We start from the raw sequence: 17,795 nt of genomic DNA, 5'->3' as shown, positions 1-17,795 counted from the left end.
CTCTGTGTTTCAATTAAAGTTAGCCAGCGTGGTTCAAACTTGTAATACTTTTCTTGTTCTTCTGCTAGAGAGGCAGAGAGGCGTTTGGAACTGCTTTTTTTCCACCTTGCAATGAGTTTATCAGTTGCCCCTGTCTGTAGCTTTGGAGCCGACATGAAGCTGGTGCTCTGTGTCTCTGTCCTTGGTGCTGAGCAGGCTTAGTCTATGCTGTCGTTGGTGCTGAACCTTTTGTCTCCTCTTGTGACGTATTTTCATGGGGAATGCGCTGCTATGCCGCTATGTTTTATGTATAACTTTTTAAAATTTTTAGGTTACACTTTGACACTTTCTTTTGTTCTTATGGAGACGTACGCTCCATTTTCCTAACAAGATTTTGCTTTGACGTCACATCTATTCTTAGCTACAATTAAAAATAAGGAAAAGTAGAATCACAAGTGTAACTGCATAAAATTGTTTGTGGTCACAGAGTGACAATTCACATTATACATGACTCTTGGTAGCGAATTGTACATATTTATAGAAGTTGTTTCTTCATGAAAGAAGTATTAATATCCCTCCTTTTTTTAAATCTCATGGTAACTGAGGTAATGCTTGTATTGTCATATTTTACTGAAACACTGAAAGCACTGGTTTGGTTCTTTTGTGTTTACTGTTATTACTCATTGCATATTTTAATGAATTAATGTTTCTTTACAGGTATTTATATAAGTTAGGGGAATGGGTTTTTGTGCGTCTCAAGATAAAATTCTAAAAGTTATCCAGACTATTTAGGGAGAGTTAAACAGGAAAACCAAGACTGACTTTTAAGCAACGGCAAAATGTTAAAAATGCTGCCCTAATGTAACTGATGCGTGGAAAAATATACGAAGCATTTGTATGTTTTCAAAGTTTTTTTCGGATGCGAGATAATGCCATTTAATGGAGCCTTTAAACATCAATGAAAGAAAGATGTCACATAAAGAGTAGTGAAGAAAAAATTACACAATCCTGCCTTCATACAGCGGTGTATGAAAACCCGCGTTGAAATATTTTTGTTAAAGTATGAGAGAGAAATGATATCTTCACGGATCAAGCAAAAAAGTTTTCTGCAAAACTGTTATATGCTATTTATGCTCAGGGTGTCACTATAGACCAGCAAAGCAGGAGAATTTCAACCTACTTTGCACACCACCCATCAGTGGGTTCGACCATTCTATTCTCTGCAGTGTACAATACCAGCGACAAAAAATAGAAATAAATTGATGAAGTGACTTGTTTTTAAAGATTTAAAATAACGTGTTTTAACTTCTGTAGTGCTGTCATAGGATGGCGCACAGACAGCGTCTTTGTCAAAGCCTTTATTTTGTTTTTCTCTTTTATATGGTGCAATACGCACACGGAGATCTGAGCTATTCTGTACAGGAGGAGCTGAAACGCGGATCTGTTATTGGAAATTTCGCTAAAGATCTCGGGCTGGATCTGGGTGAGCTATCTGCTCGAAAACCTCGTGTTGACTTGGAAGGAAGCGAAAGACAGTATTGTGGAATAAACCAGAGAAGCGGAGAGTTATTCGTTGCGGAGAGGATAGACCGAGAGGAGCACTGTGGAGAAAGGCCTTCGTGTGTTCTCAAATTCGATTTGCTATTAGAGAATCCACTGGAGCTGCACCGGTTGTCCCTGCAGGTCCAGGACATAAACGACAATGCGCCAATCTTTCCGAAAGATATTATAAAGCTGGAAATTACAGAATCAGCGGCCAAAGGAGCCAGGTATCGCATTAATAGAGCACATGACGCAGATGTAGGTCAAAATTCCGTTCAAAACTACATTTTACAACAAAACGCTCACTTTGTGTTCAGCATTCAGACGACAAGTTCTGGCAGTAAATATGGTGAGCTGGTTTTAGATAAGGAGTTAGACCGAGAGGAGCAGCAGGAAATGAAATTACTGCTCACAGCCGTGGATGGTGGCTCCCCTCAGAGATTAGGGACAGTAGTCATACACGTAATTGTTCTTGATGCTAATGACAACGCCCCCGTGTTCACAGAGGCGGTATATACAGCCAGTATACCGGAAAACTCACCTTTGAAAACTCCAGTTATCAGAATAAACGCATCAGATGCAGATGAGGGCGTTAATGGAGAGGTTACATATGAATTTAGTCGACTTTCTGATAAATTAGAAAAGCTTTTTTTGCTTGATCACAAAACGGGAGAAATCCTTGTGACAGGTGATATCGATTATGAACAAGGCTCGAAATACGAATTGCTTGTTGAAGCAAAAGACGGTTATGGCCTTTCTTCAGAAGCAAAAGTCGTTATTGATATAACTGATGTGAACGACAATGCACCAGTTATAAATCTGAAATCACTAACTAACCCCATACCAGAGAACGCGTCACCTGGTACAGAGGTGGGCATCATTAACGTGCAGGACAGAGATTCTGAGAATAACCGACAGGTCCGCTGCTCCATCAAGCAGGGTGTCCCCTTTAAGTTGGTTCCGTCTATTAAAAACTATTATTCTCTGGTCACCACAGGACAACTGGACCGCGAACTAGTGTCTGATTACAACATTACAATCACTGCCACTGACGAGGGCTCTCCACCTCTGTCCTCTTCTGAAAGTGTTCAGTTATCTGTAGCTGACATCAACGACAACCCACCAGTGTTTGAGGAACAGTCGTACAGCGCATATGTGAGTGAGAATAACAAACCTGGCTCCACTTTATGTTCCGTTAGTGCTCGAGACCCCGACTGGAGACAGAACGGTACAGTGGTTTATTCTCTGTTAGCTGGTGAGGTGAACGGTGCCCCGGTGTCCTCCTATCTGTCTGTGAACGGAGACACGGGTGTGATCCACACTGTGAGGTCGTTTGATTATGAACAGTTCAGGAGCTTCAAAGTCCACGTGATGGCCAGAGACAACGGTTCTCCTCCTCTCAGCAGCAACGTGACCGTGAGTGTGTTCATCTCAGATGTGAATGACAACTCTCCTCAGATCCTGTACCCCTCACCGGAGGCCAACTCCTTCATGACCGAGCTGGTCCCCAAAGCTGCACACGGAGGCTCTCTGGTGTCCAAAGTGATTGCGGTGGACGCGGACTCCGGACAGAACGCCTGGCTGTCCTATCAAATAGTAAAATCCACTGATCCGGGACTTTTTACTATTGGTGTCCACAGCGGAGAGATCAGGACACAGCGGGACATTTCTGAATCTGACAGCATGAAACAGAACCTTGTAGTGGCAGTGAAAGATAACGGACAGCCCTCTCTGTCTGCCACCTGTTCCATGTATTTACTTATTTCTGATAACTTGGCTGAGGTGCCAGAACTGAAGGATCTGTCTTATAATGAGAGCAATTCCACACTGACCTCTTATCTGATCATCGCGCTGGTGTCTGTGTCCACGTTTTTTCTGACTTTTATCATCATCATCCTGGGTTTGAGGTTTTGTCGCAGGAGAAAGCCCAGACTGTTGTTTGATGGAGCAGTTGCCATCCCCAGCGGTTATCTTCCTCCTAATTACGCAGATGTTGATGGCACAGGAACTTTACGCAGCACTTACAATTATGACGCGTACCTGACCACAGGTTCTAGAACCAGTGACTTTAAGTATGTGACATCATACAATGACAACACGCTGCCTGCTGACCAGACTCTGAAGAAAAGTCCATCAGACTTTGCTGATGTATTCGGGGACTGCGATACTGCCACTGAGGTATGATGCATAATTATTCCCTTCAAAGTAGTCCCAATGAGACAGCCACGCTTCTCTCAATCTTATTTGCCATTCAAGTTTTATTTTGGTGTTTACTTTTAGACGGTCGAGGAATGTTCATTGAAAATTCGCATTGCTGACTCAAGGTTACCGTTGTTTTTTTCACATTTCAACTTGTTTTATTCACTTATTTGATAGTTTTCACACGGAAGAAATTGATGGGGTTTACACTATTTTAAAATTAATTTCTGCTGCCATACAGGTTAAGTTTGATTAGAGAAAGTATTTTGTGTCTCTCTAACTCTATCCATGGTGCTGAAGTTTTTTGTTTTGTTTTTTGTTGATATTAGTAGACATTGAGCATAGCTGATTTTTATACATAAGTCCTTGTACACCTTCAACAAGAAGACTGAATGTCTTTGTTTGCTTCGGTGTAGTATGCCTTCGTGTAGTTGTGATTTTGTTAAAGAAATTGCCTCCCTCCAGTGAGAGTGTTTCTTTAAAAAAGGTGCCAGTTGTACATTTCATGATGATTTCCTAATTATTTGTTTTCTTCGCGCGTGTCGTTCTTTTGTATGTTACGCGATATTTGAAATACCAGAAAGACCCTCCCCACATACATCATGCTCTTTGCGCTGTATAAATTAACGTTTCAACCAAAAGTTTTGTCTTACAGAACTTGAAATTTTTTTGATGGTGTTAAATAACATGTTATGACCTCAAATTTCACCGACAGCCAGCCGGTACATTAAATGAAGAAACCTCCAGCCAGCATATGAATTTCACAAATGCACTGTAATTTTTGGTTAAACTAAACATCTTATGTGATGCATTTGCTGTATCCACGTGGTTAGTGAAATGATATGGTCTCTTTGCTTAAACTTGATAAAGATTATTGATCAGTCTGTCTTTAATTATGTCTAGCATCAGCATTAAATCGGTTCGTAGTTTCACCACATGTAAACCTTCATCTGAAAAACACAGTCCGCTGTCAGAAAACCGCAACAGCTTAAACATTTTATTCATCAGGACAGATTTAAGCAATCAGAGAAAATAGTTTTTTCTTTGCACAAATGTATGACTGATGTTTCTACAGCTTCCACGCTGTTAAAATGTTCGCTGAACAATAATTATTTAAAAGAAATTTGTCTCTAACTGCAGTGTTTTAGAAGAGTAAAAACTGCAGTGGTGAAAATGTAAAGTCAGGATTTACAGTCTAAAAAAACAGAATAATACAGCAAGTTTACTTTAAAAGGAAAATCCTTACGTTTTATTTTTGACATTTTTCACCTCTAAAGGTTTAAAACAACAACACCTTTGTAGGTGTTGTTGTTTTAAATAATGTAACTGTTACAGGCTACATATGAATTTATTCAATACAGTTTTTTCTCAGTTTTACTTAATATATTTTTTTAAACAGGAAGGTGGAAATGTAAAACAGGAAAGTGCATTAAGAATGAAAATAACGAACGCAGTTTCATTAGTGAGAGAGAGAGATGACATCATGGAATATAGGTTTGGCACTTGATATAATATCTATAATTTAAATGCTCCATCTTATAGTTTTTTGTGGAATGACCCGACATATAAAAATAATCTGAAAACATGAAGCTCTTGAAGGAAACATAGTTTAGTTTGGTGATGACCTACCCTGGTAGCAGTTGTATATAATTATCTGGCAAACTTATCTCTTTGTTCTTACGAAGTTTTTGTAGATTCGACTGGCAAATTTCTCTGAATGTGTCTCTGTTTGAAATTAAATCATACTGTTGTGTTGTTATACCTAGAGAAATACTCATGGTGTCAGTGTGTACCAGCAAATGAGAGACTGCAATAATACCCCACCCCTCACTATCTACGACTTTCAACCTCGGATCTGTAGTTGCAGTTATTTTTCGCAAAACGTTCGGTGATTTTTTTCGCGTATGGAAGGATATTGGTCATTGTAGATCTTACTTTACAAAACTGCTAGCAGAATTTGTTTTTTTCGCAGTAACAATGGGATACAGCGTATTTGCGCTGCACTGCGGCCTTGCTTTTCTGTCTATTGCCTTCGGGACCGTTAGTGGAGACATGAGCTATTCTATGTCAGAGGAGATAAAACGTGGATCTATAATTGGAAATATCGCTAAGGATCTGGGACTCGATTTGGGCAGACTGTCCGCTCGAAAGGCTCGTATAGATACGGAGGATAGTGGTGTAAAGTATTGCAGCGTAAATCTCAATACTGGCGAGTTAATTGTACAAGAAAGGATCGACCGAGAGGGGCTTTGTGCGAAAAAGGCGTCGTGTGTTCTGAAACAGGAGCTAGTGCTGGAAAATCCTTTAGAACTGCACCGCATTCATATCCGCGTTCAAGACATCAACGATAACTCACCACAGTTTAAAGAGGAATCACTTAAAATTGAAATACAGGAGTCAGCGGATAAAGGCGAACGTTTTCTTGTCGGAGAAGCTCACGACGCGGACATCGGAGAAAATGCTGTTCAGGGCTATTCACTTCAGCAGAATGATCATTTCAAACTAAATGTGAACACAAAGGCGAGTGGTCGCAAATACTGTGAACTAGTCTTAGACAAAGAACTGGACAGGGAAGACAAAAAAGAGATTGTGCTGTTACTTACCGCCTTCGATGGAGGCTCTCCACAGAAATCGGGCACTGTGGTCATACACGTCACTGTACTGGATGCTAATGATAATGTACCAGTGTTTGGTCAGAATGTCTATAAAGCAAGTCTGCCTGAAAACTCTCCACTGGAAGCATTAGTAATCACAGTTAGTGCCACTGATCCAGATGAAGGTTTAAATAGCGAAATTACTTATAGATTTGATCATGTCTCAGATGAAAACAGCGATGTGTTTTCATTAAACCCCAAAACTGGAGAAGTGAGAGTGGCTGGAGCAATTGATTACGAGAAAGTATCATCATATGAAATGCAGATAAGCGCTAAAGATGGATTAGGCTTACTTTCATATTCAACATTAAGTATTGAAGTCACTGACGTGAACGACAATGCACCAGTAATATATCTTAAATCAATGTTTAACCCGATACTAGAGAACGCGTCACCTGGTACAGAGGTGGGCATCATTAACGTGCAGGACAGAGACTCTGAGAATAACCGACAAGTCCGCTGCTCCATCCAGCAGGGTGTCCCCTTTAAGTTGGTTCCGTCTATTAAAAACTATTATTCTCTGGTCACCACAGGACAACTGGACCGTGAATTAGTGTCTGATTACAACATTACAATCACTGCCACTGACGAGGGCTCTCCACCTCTGTCCTCTTCTAAAAGTGTTCAGTTATCTGTAGCTGACATCAACGACAACCCACCTGTGTTTAATGAGCAGTCGTACAGCGCATATGTGAGTGAGAATAACAAACCTGGCTCCACTTTATGCTCCGTTAGTGCTCGAGACCCCGACTGGAGACAGAACGGTACGGTGGTTTATTCTCTATTAGCTGGTGAGGTGAACGGTTCCCCGGTGTCCTCCTATCTGTCTGTGAACGGAGACACGGGTGTGATCCACGCTGTGAGGTCGTTTGATTATGAACAGTTCAGGAGCTTCAAAGTCCACGTGATGGCCAGAGACAACGGTTCTCCTCCTCTCAGCAGCAACGTGACCGTGAGTGTGTTCATCTCAGATGTGAATGACAACTCTCCTCAGATCCTGTACCCATCCCCGGGGGGCAACTCCTTCATGACTGAGCTGGTCCCCAAAACTGCACACGGAGGCTCTCTGGTGTCCAAAGTGATCGCAGTGGACGCGGACTCCGGACAGAACGCCTGGCTGTCCTATCATATAGTCAAATCCACTGATCCGGGACTTTTTACTATTGGTGTCCACAGCGGAGAGATCAAGACACAGCGGGACATTTCTGAATCTGACAGCATGAAACAGAACCTTGTAGTGGCAGTGAAAGATAACGGACAGCCCTCTCTGTCTGCCACCTGTTCCATGTATTTACTTATTTCTGATAACTTGGCTGAGGTGCCAGAACTGAAGGATCTGTCTTATAATGAGAGCAATTCCAAACTGACCTCTTTTCTGATCATCGCGCTGGTGTCTGTGTCCACGTTTTTCCTGATTTTCATCATCATCATCCTGGGTTTGCGGTTTTGTCGTAGGAGAAAGCCCAGACTGTTGTTTGATGGAGCAGTTGCAATCCCCAGCGGTTATCTTCCTCCTAATTACACAGATGTTGATGGCACAGGAACTTTACGCAGCACTTACAATTATGACACGTACCTAACCACAGGTTCAAGAACCAGTGACTTTAAGTTTGTGACATCATACAATGACAACACGCTGCCTGCTGACCAGACTCTGAAGAAAAGTCCATCAGACTTTACAGATGCGTTTGGAGATGGCGATATGTCTCCTAAGGTAGGAAGATATCGCATGTCCTATTTTCAATAACTGTACAACTTGTAAATATTGGTTAATTTCGAAGCGTTGGAGACTGTGATACTTTTGCCAAGTAAGGAACTTGAACATTTTCTTTTTTCTTTTTGATAAAACACTTATACTGAGCAGTTTTTTTCCACACGTGTTTCTTAAACTTTGCTTCTAAATAAGAAACAGACCGCTGTACAAGTAAAAAATTAGATACATTCATTTGATGTTAATCCTGTGTTTCTGGATATGATCGTGTTTTTTCTTTTTAGTTTTTATTCTTGTATTTGTACCTTGATTTTCTTAACACTTACTTTGTGTGGTGTTATGTTCTTGAGAGTTACGGTCTGTCAATCATAACGTATTGAACAGAAGAGTTAAAAAGTGAACTCTTTACTTGAGAGGTTTCTGAGTATGTGTATGATAGTATTAAATAAATAGTATTAAATGAAACTTTGGTTAGGCATTCTTTCATCATTTTGCTCAAAGCCCAGACAAAGTATTATCTTGGGTTGTTAAGCTGGTAAGTGTTTCCTAGAGGAAAGATCACAAAAAATGCTCTAATGTTCTTACTTATCACCTTCAGTATTAAACAGATTATGGCACATGGCCATCTCCTCTGTTGTCATCAGATATCAGCTTAGATCTCCTGCAGGACATTTAGTATATTTTAGACAGTTCCATCACAACAATAAATAAAAGAATAACTTTTGGAAGATTTGTGCTTTCTGACACCAGGACAATTCTACAAACCTGTCTAATGAATGGCAGGTTTCGTTGAACTTATACTGTTGGTACATGTTGACTCAACAGCTTTGAAACACAGTCTATGTTGACTTGTTTAATTGTTTATTTATTTATTTAATTGGCCAAATGTATCTGTGTTTCAATTGAAGTTAGCCAGCGTGGGTCAAACTTGTAATACTTTTCTTGTTCTTCTACTAGAGAGGCAGAGAGGCGTTTCGAACTGCTTTTTTTCCACTTTGCAATGAGTTTATCAGTTGCCCCTGTCTGTGTCTTTGGAGCCGGCATGCAGCTGGTGCTCTGTGTCTCTGTCCTTGGTGCTGAGCAGGCCTAGTCCCTGCTAGCCTTGGTGCTGAACTTTTTGTTTCCTCTTGTGACGTATTTTCATGGGGAATACGCTGCTATGCTGCTATGTTTTATGTATATATATATTTTTTTTTTTTTTTAATTTTTAGGTTACAATTTGACAGTTTTATTTGTTTTTATGAACACATGCGCTCCATTTTCCTAACAAGATTTTGCTTTGACATCACATCTATTCTTAGCTACGATTAAAAATAAGGAAAAGTAGAATCACAAGTGTAACCGCATAAAATTGTTTGGGGTCACAGAGTGACAATTCACGTTATACATGACTCTCGGTAGCGAATTGTACATATTTATAGAAGTTGTTTCTTCATGAAAGAAGTATTAATATCCCTCCTTTTTTAAATCTCATGGTAACTGAGGTAATGCTTGTATTGTCATATTTTACTGAAACACTGAAAGCACTGGTTTGGTTCTTTTTTATTTTCTGTTATTATTCATTGCATATTTTTAGTGAACTGATGTTTCTTTAATGGTCTTTGTATAAGTTAATTGCAGGGTTTTTTGTGCGTCTCAAGACAAAATTCTAAAAGTTATCCAGACTATTTAGGGAGAGTTAAACAGGAAAACCAAGACTGACTTTTAAGCAACGGCAAAATGTTAAAAATGCTGCCCTAATGTAAATGATGCGTGGAAAAATATACGAAGCATTTGTATGTTTTCAAAGTTTTGATTCGGATGAGAGATAATGCCATTTAATGGAGCCTTTAAACATCAATGAAAAAAAAAGTCACATAAAGAGTAGTGAAGAAAAAATTACACAATCCTGCCTTCATACAGCGGTGTATGAAAACCCGCGTTGAAATATTTTTGTTAAAGTATGAGAGAGAAATGATATCTTCACGGATCAAGCAAAAAAGTTTTCTGCAAAACTGTTATATGCTATTTATGCTCAGGGTGTCACTATAGACCAGCAAAGCAGGAGAATTTCAACCTACTTTGCACACCACCCATCAGTGGGTTCGACCATTCTATTCTCTGCAGTGTACAATACCAGCGACAAAAAATAGAAATAAATTGATGAAGTGACTTGTTTTTAAAGATTTAAAATAACGTTTTGTTTTTTTTAACTTACTTCTGTAGCGCTGTCATAGGATGGCGCACAGACAGCGTCTTTGTCAAAGCCTTTGCTTTGTTTTTCTCTTCGATATGGTCCAATACGCACACGGAGATCTGAGCTATTCTGTACAGGAGGAGCTGAAACGCGGATCTGTTATTGGGAATATCGCTAAAGATCTCGGGCTGGATCTGGGTCGGCTATCTGCTCGAAAACCTCGTGTTGACTTGGAAGGAAGCGAAAGACAGTATTGTGGAATAAACCAGAGAAGCGGAGAGTTATTCGTTGCGGAGAGGATAGACCGAGAGGAGCACTGTGGAGAAAGGCCTTCGTGTGTTCTCAAATTCGATTTGCTGTTAGAGAATCCACTGGAGCTGCACCGGTTGTCCCTGCAGGTCCAGGATATAAACGACAATTCGCCAATCTTTCCGAAAGATATTATAAAGCTGGAAATTAGAGAATCAGCGGCCAAAGGAGCCAGGTATCGCATTAATGCAGCACAAGATGCAGATATAGGTCAAAATTGCGTTCAGAGCTACATTTTACAACAAAACGCTCACTTTGTGTTCAGCATTCAGACGACAAGTTCTGGCAGTAAATATGGTGAGCTGGTTTTAGATAAGGAGTTAGACCGAGAGGAGCAGCAGGAAATGAAATTACTGCTCAAAGCCGTGGATGGTGGCTCCCCTCAGAGATCAGGGACAGTGGTCATACACGTAATTGTTCTTGATGCTAATGACAACGCCCCCGTGTTCACAGAGGCGGTATATACAGCCAGTATACCGGAAAACTCACCACTGAAAACTCCAGTTATCAGAGTAAACGCATCAGATGCAGATGAGGGCGTTAATGGAGAGGTTACTTATGAATTTAGTCGACTTTCTGATAAATTACAAAAGCTTTTTTCACTTGATCCGAAAACTGGAGAAATTCATGTTACAGGTGATATTGACTATGAAGAGGGGTCGAAATACGAAGTAATTGTTGAAGCAAAAGATGGTTATGGCCTGTCTTCAGAAGCAAAAGTTGTTATTGATATAACTGATGTGAACGACAATGCACCAGTTATAAATCTCAAATCATTGTCTAATCCCATACCTGAGAACGCGTCACCTGGTACTGAGGTGGGCATCATTAACGTGCAGGACAGAGATTCTGAGAATAACCGACAGGTCCGCTGCTCCATCAAGCAGGGTGTCCCCTTTAAGTTGGTTCCGTCTATTAAAAACTATTATTCTCTGGTCACCACAGGACAACTGGACCGCGAACTAGTGTCTGATTACAACATTACAATCACTGCCACTGACGAGGGCTCTCCACCTCTGTCCTCTTCTAAAAGTGTTCAGTTATCTGTAGCTGACATCAACGACAACCCACCAGTGTTTGAGGAGCAGTCATACAGTGCATATGTTAGTGAGAATAACAAACCTGGCTCCACTTTATGTTCCGTTAGTGCTCGAGACCCCGACTGGAGACAGAACGGTACAGTGGTTTATTCTCTGTTAGCTGGTGAGGTGAACGGTGCCCCGGTGTCCTCCTATCTGTCTGTGAACGGAGACACGGGTGTGATCCACGCTGTGAGGTCGTTTGATTATGAACAGTTCAGGAGCTTCAAAGTCCACGTGATGGCCAGAGACAACGGTTCTCCTCCTCTCAGCAGCAATGTGACCGTGAGTGTGTTCATCTCAGATGTGAATGACAACTCTCCTCAGATCCTGTACCCATCCCCGGAGGGCAACTCCTTCATGACCGAGCTGGTCCCCAAAGCTGCACACGGAGGCTCTCTGGTGTCCAAAGTGATCGCGGTGGACGCAGACTCTGGACAGAATGCCTGGCTGTCCTATCAAATAGTCAAATCCACTGATCCGGGACTTTTTACTATTGATGTCCACAGCGGAGAGATCAGGACACAGCGGGACATTTCTGAATCTGACAGCATGAAACAGAACCTTGTAGTGGCAGTGAAAGATAACGGACAGCCCCCTCTGTCTACCACCTGTTCCATGTATTTACTTATTTCTGATAACTTGGCTGAGGTGCCAGAACTGAAGGATCTGTCTTATAATGAGAGCAATTCCAAACTGACCTCTTATCTGATCATTGCTCTGGTGTCTGTGTCCACCTTTTTCCTGACTTTCATTATCATCATCCTGGGTTTGAGGTTTTGTCGCAGGAGAAAGCCCAGACTGTTGTTTGACGGAGCAGTGGCCATCCCCAGCGGTTATCTCCCTCCTAATTACGCAGATGTTGATGGCACAGGAACTTTACGCAGCACTTACAATTATGACGCGTACCTGACCACAGGTTCTAGAACCAGTGACTTTAAGTTTGTGACATCATACAATGACAACACGCTGCCTGCTGACCAGACTCTGAAGAAAAGTCCATCAGATTTTGCTGATGTATTCGGGGACTGCCATACTGCCACTGAGGTATGATGCATAATTATTCCCTTCAAAGTAGTCCCAATGAGACAGCCACGCTTCTCTCAATCTTGTTATTTGCAATTCAAGTTTTATTTTGGTGTTTATATTATTTTAAAAATAATTTCTGCTGCCATACAGGTTAAGTTTGAATAGAGAAAGTCTTTTGTGTCTCTCTAACTCTATCCATGGTGCTGAAGTTTTTGGTTTGTTTGTTTGATATTAGCAGACATTTAGCATAGCTGATTTTTATACATAAGTCCTTGTGCACCTTCAACAAGAAGACTGAATGTCTTTGTTTGCTTCGGTGTAGTATCGCTTCGTTTATCTGTGATTTTGTTAAAGAAATTGCCTCCCTCCAGTGAGAGTGTTTCTTTAAAAAAGGTGCCAGTTGTACATTTCATGATGATTTCCTAATTATTTGTTTTCTTCGCGCGTGTCGTTCTTTTGTATGTTACGCGATATTTGAAATACCAGAAAGACCCTCCCCACATACATCATGCTCTTTGCGCTGTATAAATTAACGTTTCAACCAAAAGTTTTGTCTTACAGAACTTGAAATTTTTTTGATGGTGTTAAATAACATGTTATGACCTCAAATTTCACCGACAGCCAGCCGGTACATTAAATGAAGAAACCTCCAGCCAGCATATGAATTTCACAAATGCACTGTAATTTTTGGTTAAACTAAACATCTTATGTGATGCATTTGCTGTATCCACGTGGTTAGTGAAATGATATGGTCTCTTTGCTTAAACTTGATAAAGATTATTGATCAGTCTGTCTTTAATTATGTCTAGCATCAGCATTAAATCGGTTCGTAGTTTCACCACATGTAAACCTTCATCTGAAAAACACAGTCCGCTGTCAGAAAACCGCAACAGCTTAAACATTTTATTCATCAGGACAGATTTAAGCAATCAGAGAAAATAGTTTTTTCTCTGCACAAATGTATGACTGATGTTTCTACAGCTTCCACGCTGTTAAAATGTTCGCTGAACAATAATTATTTAAAAGAAATTTGTCTTTAACTGCAGTGTTTTAGAAGAGTAAAAACTGCAGTGGGGAAAATGTAAAGTCAGGATTTACAGTCTAAAAAAACAGAATAATACAGCAAGTTTACTTTAAAAGGAAAATCCTTACGTTTTATTTTTGACATTTTTCACCTCTAAAGGTTTAAAACAACAACACCTTTGTAGGTGTTGTTGTTTTAAATAATGTAACTGTTACAGGCTACATATGAATTTATTCAATACAGTTTTTTCTCAGTTTTACTTAATATATTTTTTTAAACAGGAAGGTGGAAATGTAAAACAGGAAAGTGCATTAAGAATGAAAATAACGAACGCAGTTTCATTAGTGAGAGAGAGAGAGAGATGACATCATGGAATATAGGTTTGGCACTTGATATAATATCTATAATTTAAATGCTCCATCTTATAGTTTTTTGTGGAATGACCCGACATATAAAAATAATCTGAAAACATGAAGCTCTTGAAGGAAACATGGTTGAGTTTGGTGTTGACCTACCCTGTAGCAGTTGTATATAATTATCTGGCAAACTTAATTTATCTTTTTGTTCTCACAAAGTTTTTGTAGATTCGACTGGCAAATTTCTCTGAATGTGTCTCTGTTTGAAATTAAATCATATTGTTGTGTTGTTATACCTAGAGAAATACTCATGGTGTCAGTGTGTACCAGCAAATGAGAGACTGCAATAATACCCCACCCTTCACTATCTATGACTTTCAACCTCGGATCTGTAGTTGCAGTTATTTTTCGGAAAAGGTTTGGTGATTGTTTCGCGTATGGAAGGATATTGGTCATTGTAGATCTTACTTTACAAAACTGCTAGCAGAATTTGTTTTGTGTTTTTCGCAGTAACAATGGGATACAGCGTATTTGCGCTGCACTGCGGCCTTGCTTTTCTGTCTATTGCCTTCGGGACCGTTAGTGGAGACATGAGCTATTCTATGTCAGAGGAGATAAAACGTGGATCTATAATTGGAAATATCGCTAAGGATCTGGGACTCGATTTGGGCAGACTGTCCGCTCGAAAGGCTCGTATAGATACAGAGGATAGCGGTGTAAATTATTGCAGCGTAAATCTCAATACTGGCGAGTTAATTGTACAAGAAAGGATCGACCGAGAGGGGCTTTGTGCGAAAAAGGCGTCGTGTGTTCTGAAACAGGAGCTAGTGCTGGAAAATCCTTTAGAACTGCACCGCATTCATATCCGCGTTCAAGACATCAACGATAACTCACCTCAGTTTAAAGAGGAATCACTTAAGATTGAAATACGGGAGTCAGCGGATAAAGGCGAACGTTTTCTTGTCGGAGAAGCTCACGACGCGGACATCGGAGAAAATGCTGTTCAGGGCTATTCACTTCAGCAGAATGATCATTTCAAACTAAATGTGAACACAAAGGCGAGTGGTCGCAAATACTGTGAACTAGTCTTAGACAAAGAACTGGACAGGGAAGACAAAAAAGAGATTGTGCTGTTACTTACCGCCTTCGATGGAGGCTCTCCACAGAGATCGGGCACTGTGGTCATACACGTCACTGTACTGGATGCTAATGATAATGTACCAGTGTTTGGTCAGAATGTCTATGAAGCAAGTCTGCTTGAAAACTCTCCACTGGAAGCATTAGTAATCACAGTTAGTGCCACTGATCCAGATGAAGGTTTAAATAGCGAAATTACTTATGGATTTGATCATGTCTCAGATGAAAACAGCGATGTGTTTTCATTAAACCCCAAAACTGGAGAAGTGAGAGTGGCTGGAGCAATTGATTACGAGAAAGTATCATCATATGAAATGCAGATAAGCGCTAAAGATGGATTAGGGTTAGTTTCATATTCAACATTAAGTATTGAAGTCACTGACGTGAACGACAATGCACCAGTAATATATCTTAAATCAATGTTTAATCCGATACCAGAGAACGCCCCATCTGGTACAGAGGTGGGCATCATTAACGTGCAGGACAGAGACTCTGAGAATAACCGACAAGTCCGCTGCTCCATCCAGCAGGGTGTCCCCTTTAAGTTGGTTCCTTCTATTAAAAACTATTACTCTCTGGTCACCACAGGACAACTGGACCGTGAATTAGTGTCTGATTACAACATTACAATCACTGCCACTGACGAGGGCTCTCCACCTCTGTCCTCTTCTAAAAGTGTTCCGTTATCTGTAGCTGACATCAACGACAACCCACCAGTGTTTGAGGAACAGTCGTACAGCGCATATGTGAGTGAGAATAACAAACCTGGCTCCACTTTATGCTCCGTTAGTGCTCGAGACCCCGACTGGAGACAGAACGGTACAGTAGTTTATTCTCTATTAGCTGGTGAGGTGAACGGTTCCCCGGTGTCCTCCTATCTGTCTGTGAACGGAGACACGGGTGTGATCCACGCTGTGAGGTCGTTTGATTATGAACAGTTCAGGAGCTTCAAAGTCCACGTGATGGCCAGAGACAACGGTTCTCCTCCTCTCAGCAGCAACGTGACCGTGAGTGTGTTCATCTCAGATGTGAATGACAACTCTCCTCAGATCCTGTACCCCTCCCCGGAGGGCAACTCCTTCATGACCGAGCTGGTCCCCAAAGCTGCACACGGAGGCTCTCTGGTGTCCAAAGTGATCGCGGTGGACGCGGACTCCGGACAGAATGCCTGGCTGTCCTATCAAATAGTCAAATCCACAGATCCGGGACTTTTTACTATTGGTGTCCACAGTGGAGAGATCAGGACACAGCGGGACATTTCTGAATCTGACAGCATGAAACAGAACCTTGTAGTGGCAGTGAAAGATAACGGACAGCCCTCTCTGTCTGCCACCTGTTCCATGTATTTACTTATTTCTGATAACTTGGCTGAGGTGCCGGAACTGAAGGATCTGTCTTATAATGAGAGCAATTCCAAACTGACCTCTTATCTGATCATCGCGCTGGTGTCTGTGTCCACCTTTTTCCTGACTTTCATCATCATCATCCTGGGTTTGAGGTTTTGTCGCAGGAGAAAGCCCAGACTGTTGTTTGATGGAGCAGTTGCCATCCCCAGCGGTTATCTTCCTCCTAATTACGCAGATGTTGATGGCACAGGAACTTTACGCAGTGCTTACAATTATGACGCGTACCTGACCACAGGTTCAAGAACCAGTGACTTTAAGTTTGTGACATCATACAATGACAGCACGCTGCCTGCTGATCAGACTCTGAAGAAAAGTCCATCAGACTTTGTTGATGTGTTTGGGGACAGCGATGGTTCTCCTGAGGTAGGATCATTTCATTGTCACCAAAAAATATTTTCCTCGTCCCAAAAATACATTTGAATGATTCTGCAACCTCATTTGATTCACCTTGTTGCTTTTGTTCATTAGTGATGTAAGCATCTTGCAATTTAATTATTGTTTTTCTCTGTCCTTGGTTCTGAACTGCGTTTTTGCGCTGTTCCTAGAATTGTTTTATGTGAGTTTTAAGTCCGTTTTTCTTTTTTTTCCTGATGCATTTTTTTTAATACAGTTACAAATTTGAGTGACCACCGATGTGGTTTGTCCAAAGTTGCGTTGTTTCTGGTTTGTGTAGTAGTATAAACACCTTCTTATTTACATCATTCTTGTCTGTCCGTGGTCCTGAAGTCGGGTTGACATTTTGATGCTCTTTTAAAGATATATTTTGTTTTGTGCTTTCTTCTTCTCTTTACCTTTCTTTGTTTCTTTGTTTTAGAAACACAGTCACCGTTATATCACACCTAAGTACAATATTTTTAGTGATCTATAATTTTCGTATAAATAAGGATTTCTAATTGATAATAAAGCTGTTCCTTTTACGTTTGTGTTGGCCATTAAAAATATTATTCTTTTTTCACTTTTTTTTTAAAAATTGTTACTGAAAAGAAGACGGTATGGACATGTCTCTATTGCTCATGTTCTAAATGAACGTGATAAAGAGCGCACATTCTATTACTCTTTGTTCTGTCTTACATTTTAACTTTTTACATATTTTATTTAAAGAAATCTTCTTTCAGTCATGATTGTTCCTTACTTATGAATCCTCAGCGTTGATAGAAATCGGACCCTTCAATGGCCTTTCAAAATTCTTGCAGC

The 17,795-nt window shown here is 40.6% G+C and overlaps 1 protein-coding gene across 18 annotated transcripts in view; it reads left to right on the top strand.

Annotated features, from left to right (window-relative positions):
• LOC100711027 (protocadherin gamma-C5) overlaps nucleotides 1-17,795 on the top strand; it is a 285,882-nt gene that overhangs the window by 52,677 nt on the left and 215,410 nt on the right. The window contains exon 1 of one of the 18 annotated variants that reach the window (XM_025898867.1): nucleotides 1,171-3,699. The exons of 12 other annotated variants lie outside the window; for them this stretch is intronic. In XM_025898867.1, the coding sequence (XP_025754652.1) occupies nucleotides 1,306-3,699 (2,394 nt within the window). In that variant the 5' untranslated portion in view covers nucleotides 1,171-1,305. Of the gene's footprint in view, nucleotides 1-1,170; nucleotides 3,700-10,276; nucleotides 12,697-14,466; nucleotides 16,965-17,795 lie in introns of those variants that run through there. 5 more of the 18 variants (XM_025898930.1, XM_019366080.2, XM_019366124.2 and 2 more) reach the window with 5 other exon arrangements.

The sequence above is a fragment of the Oreochromis niloticus genome, linkage group LG2, assembly GCF_001858045.2.
Source record: "Oreochromis niloticus isolate F11D_XX linkage group LG2, O_niloticus_UMD_NMBU, whole genome shotgun sequence".
NCBI lineage: Eukaryota > Metazoa > Chordata > Actinopteri > Cichliformes > Cichlidae > Oreochromis > Oreochromis niloticus.
This window is presented reverse-complemented; position numbering and strand designations above follow the sequence as displayed.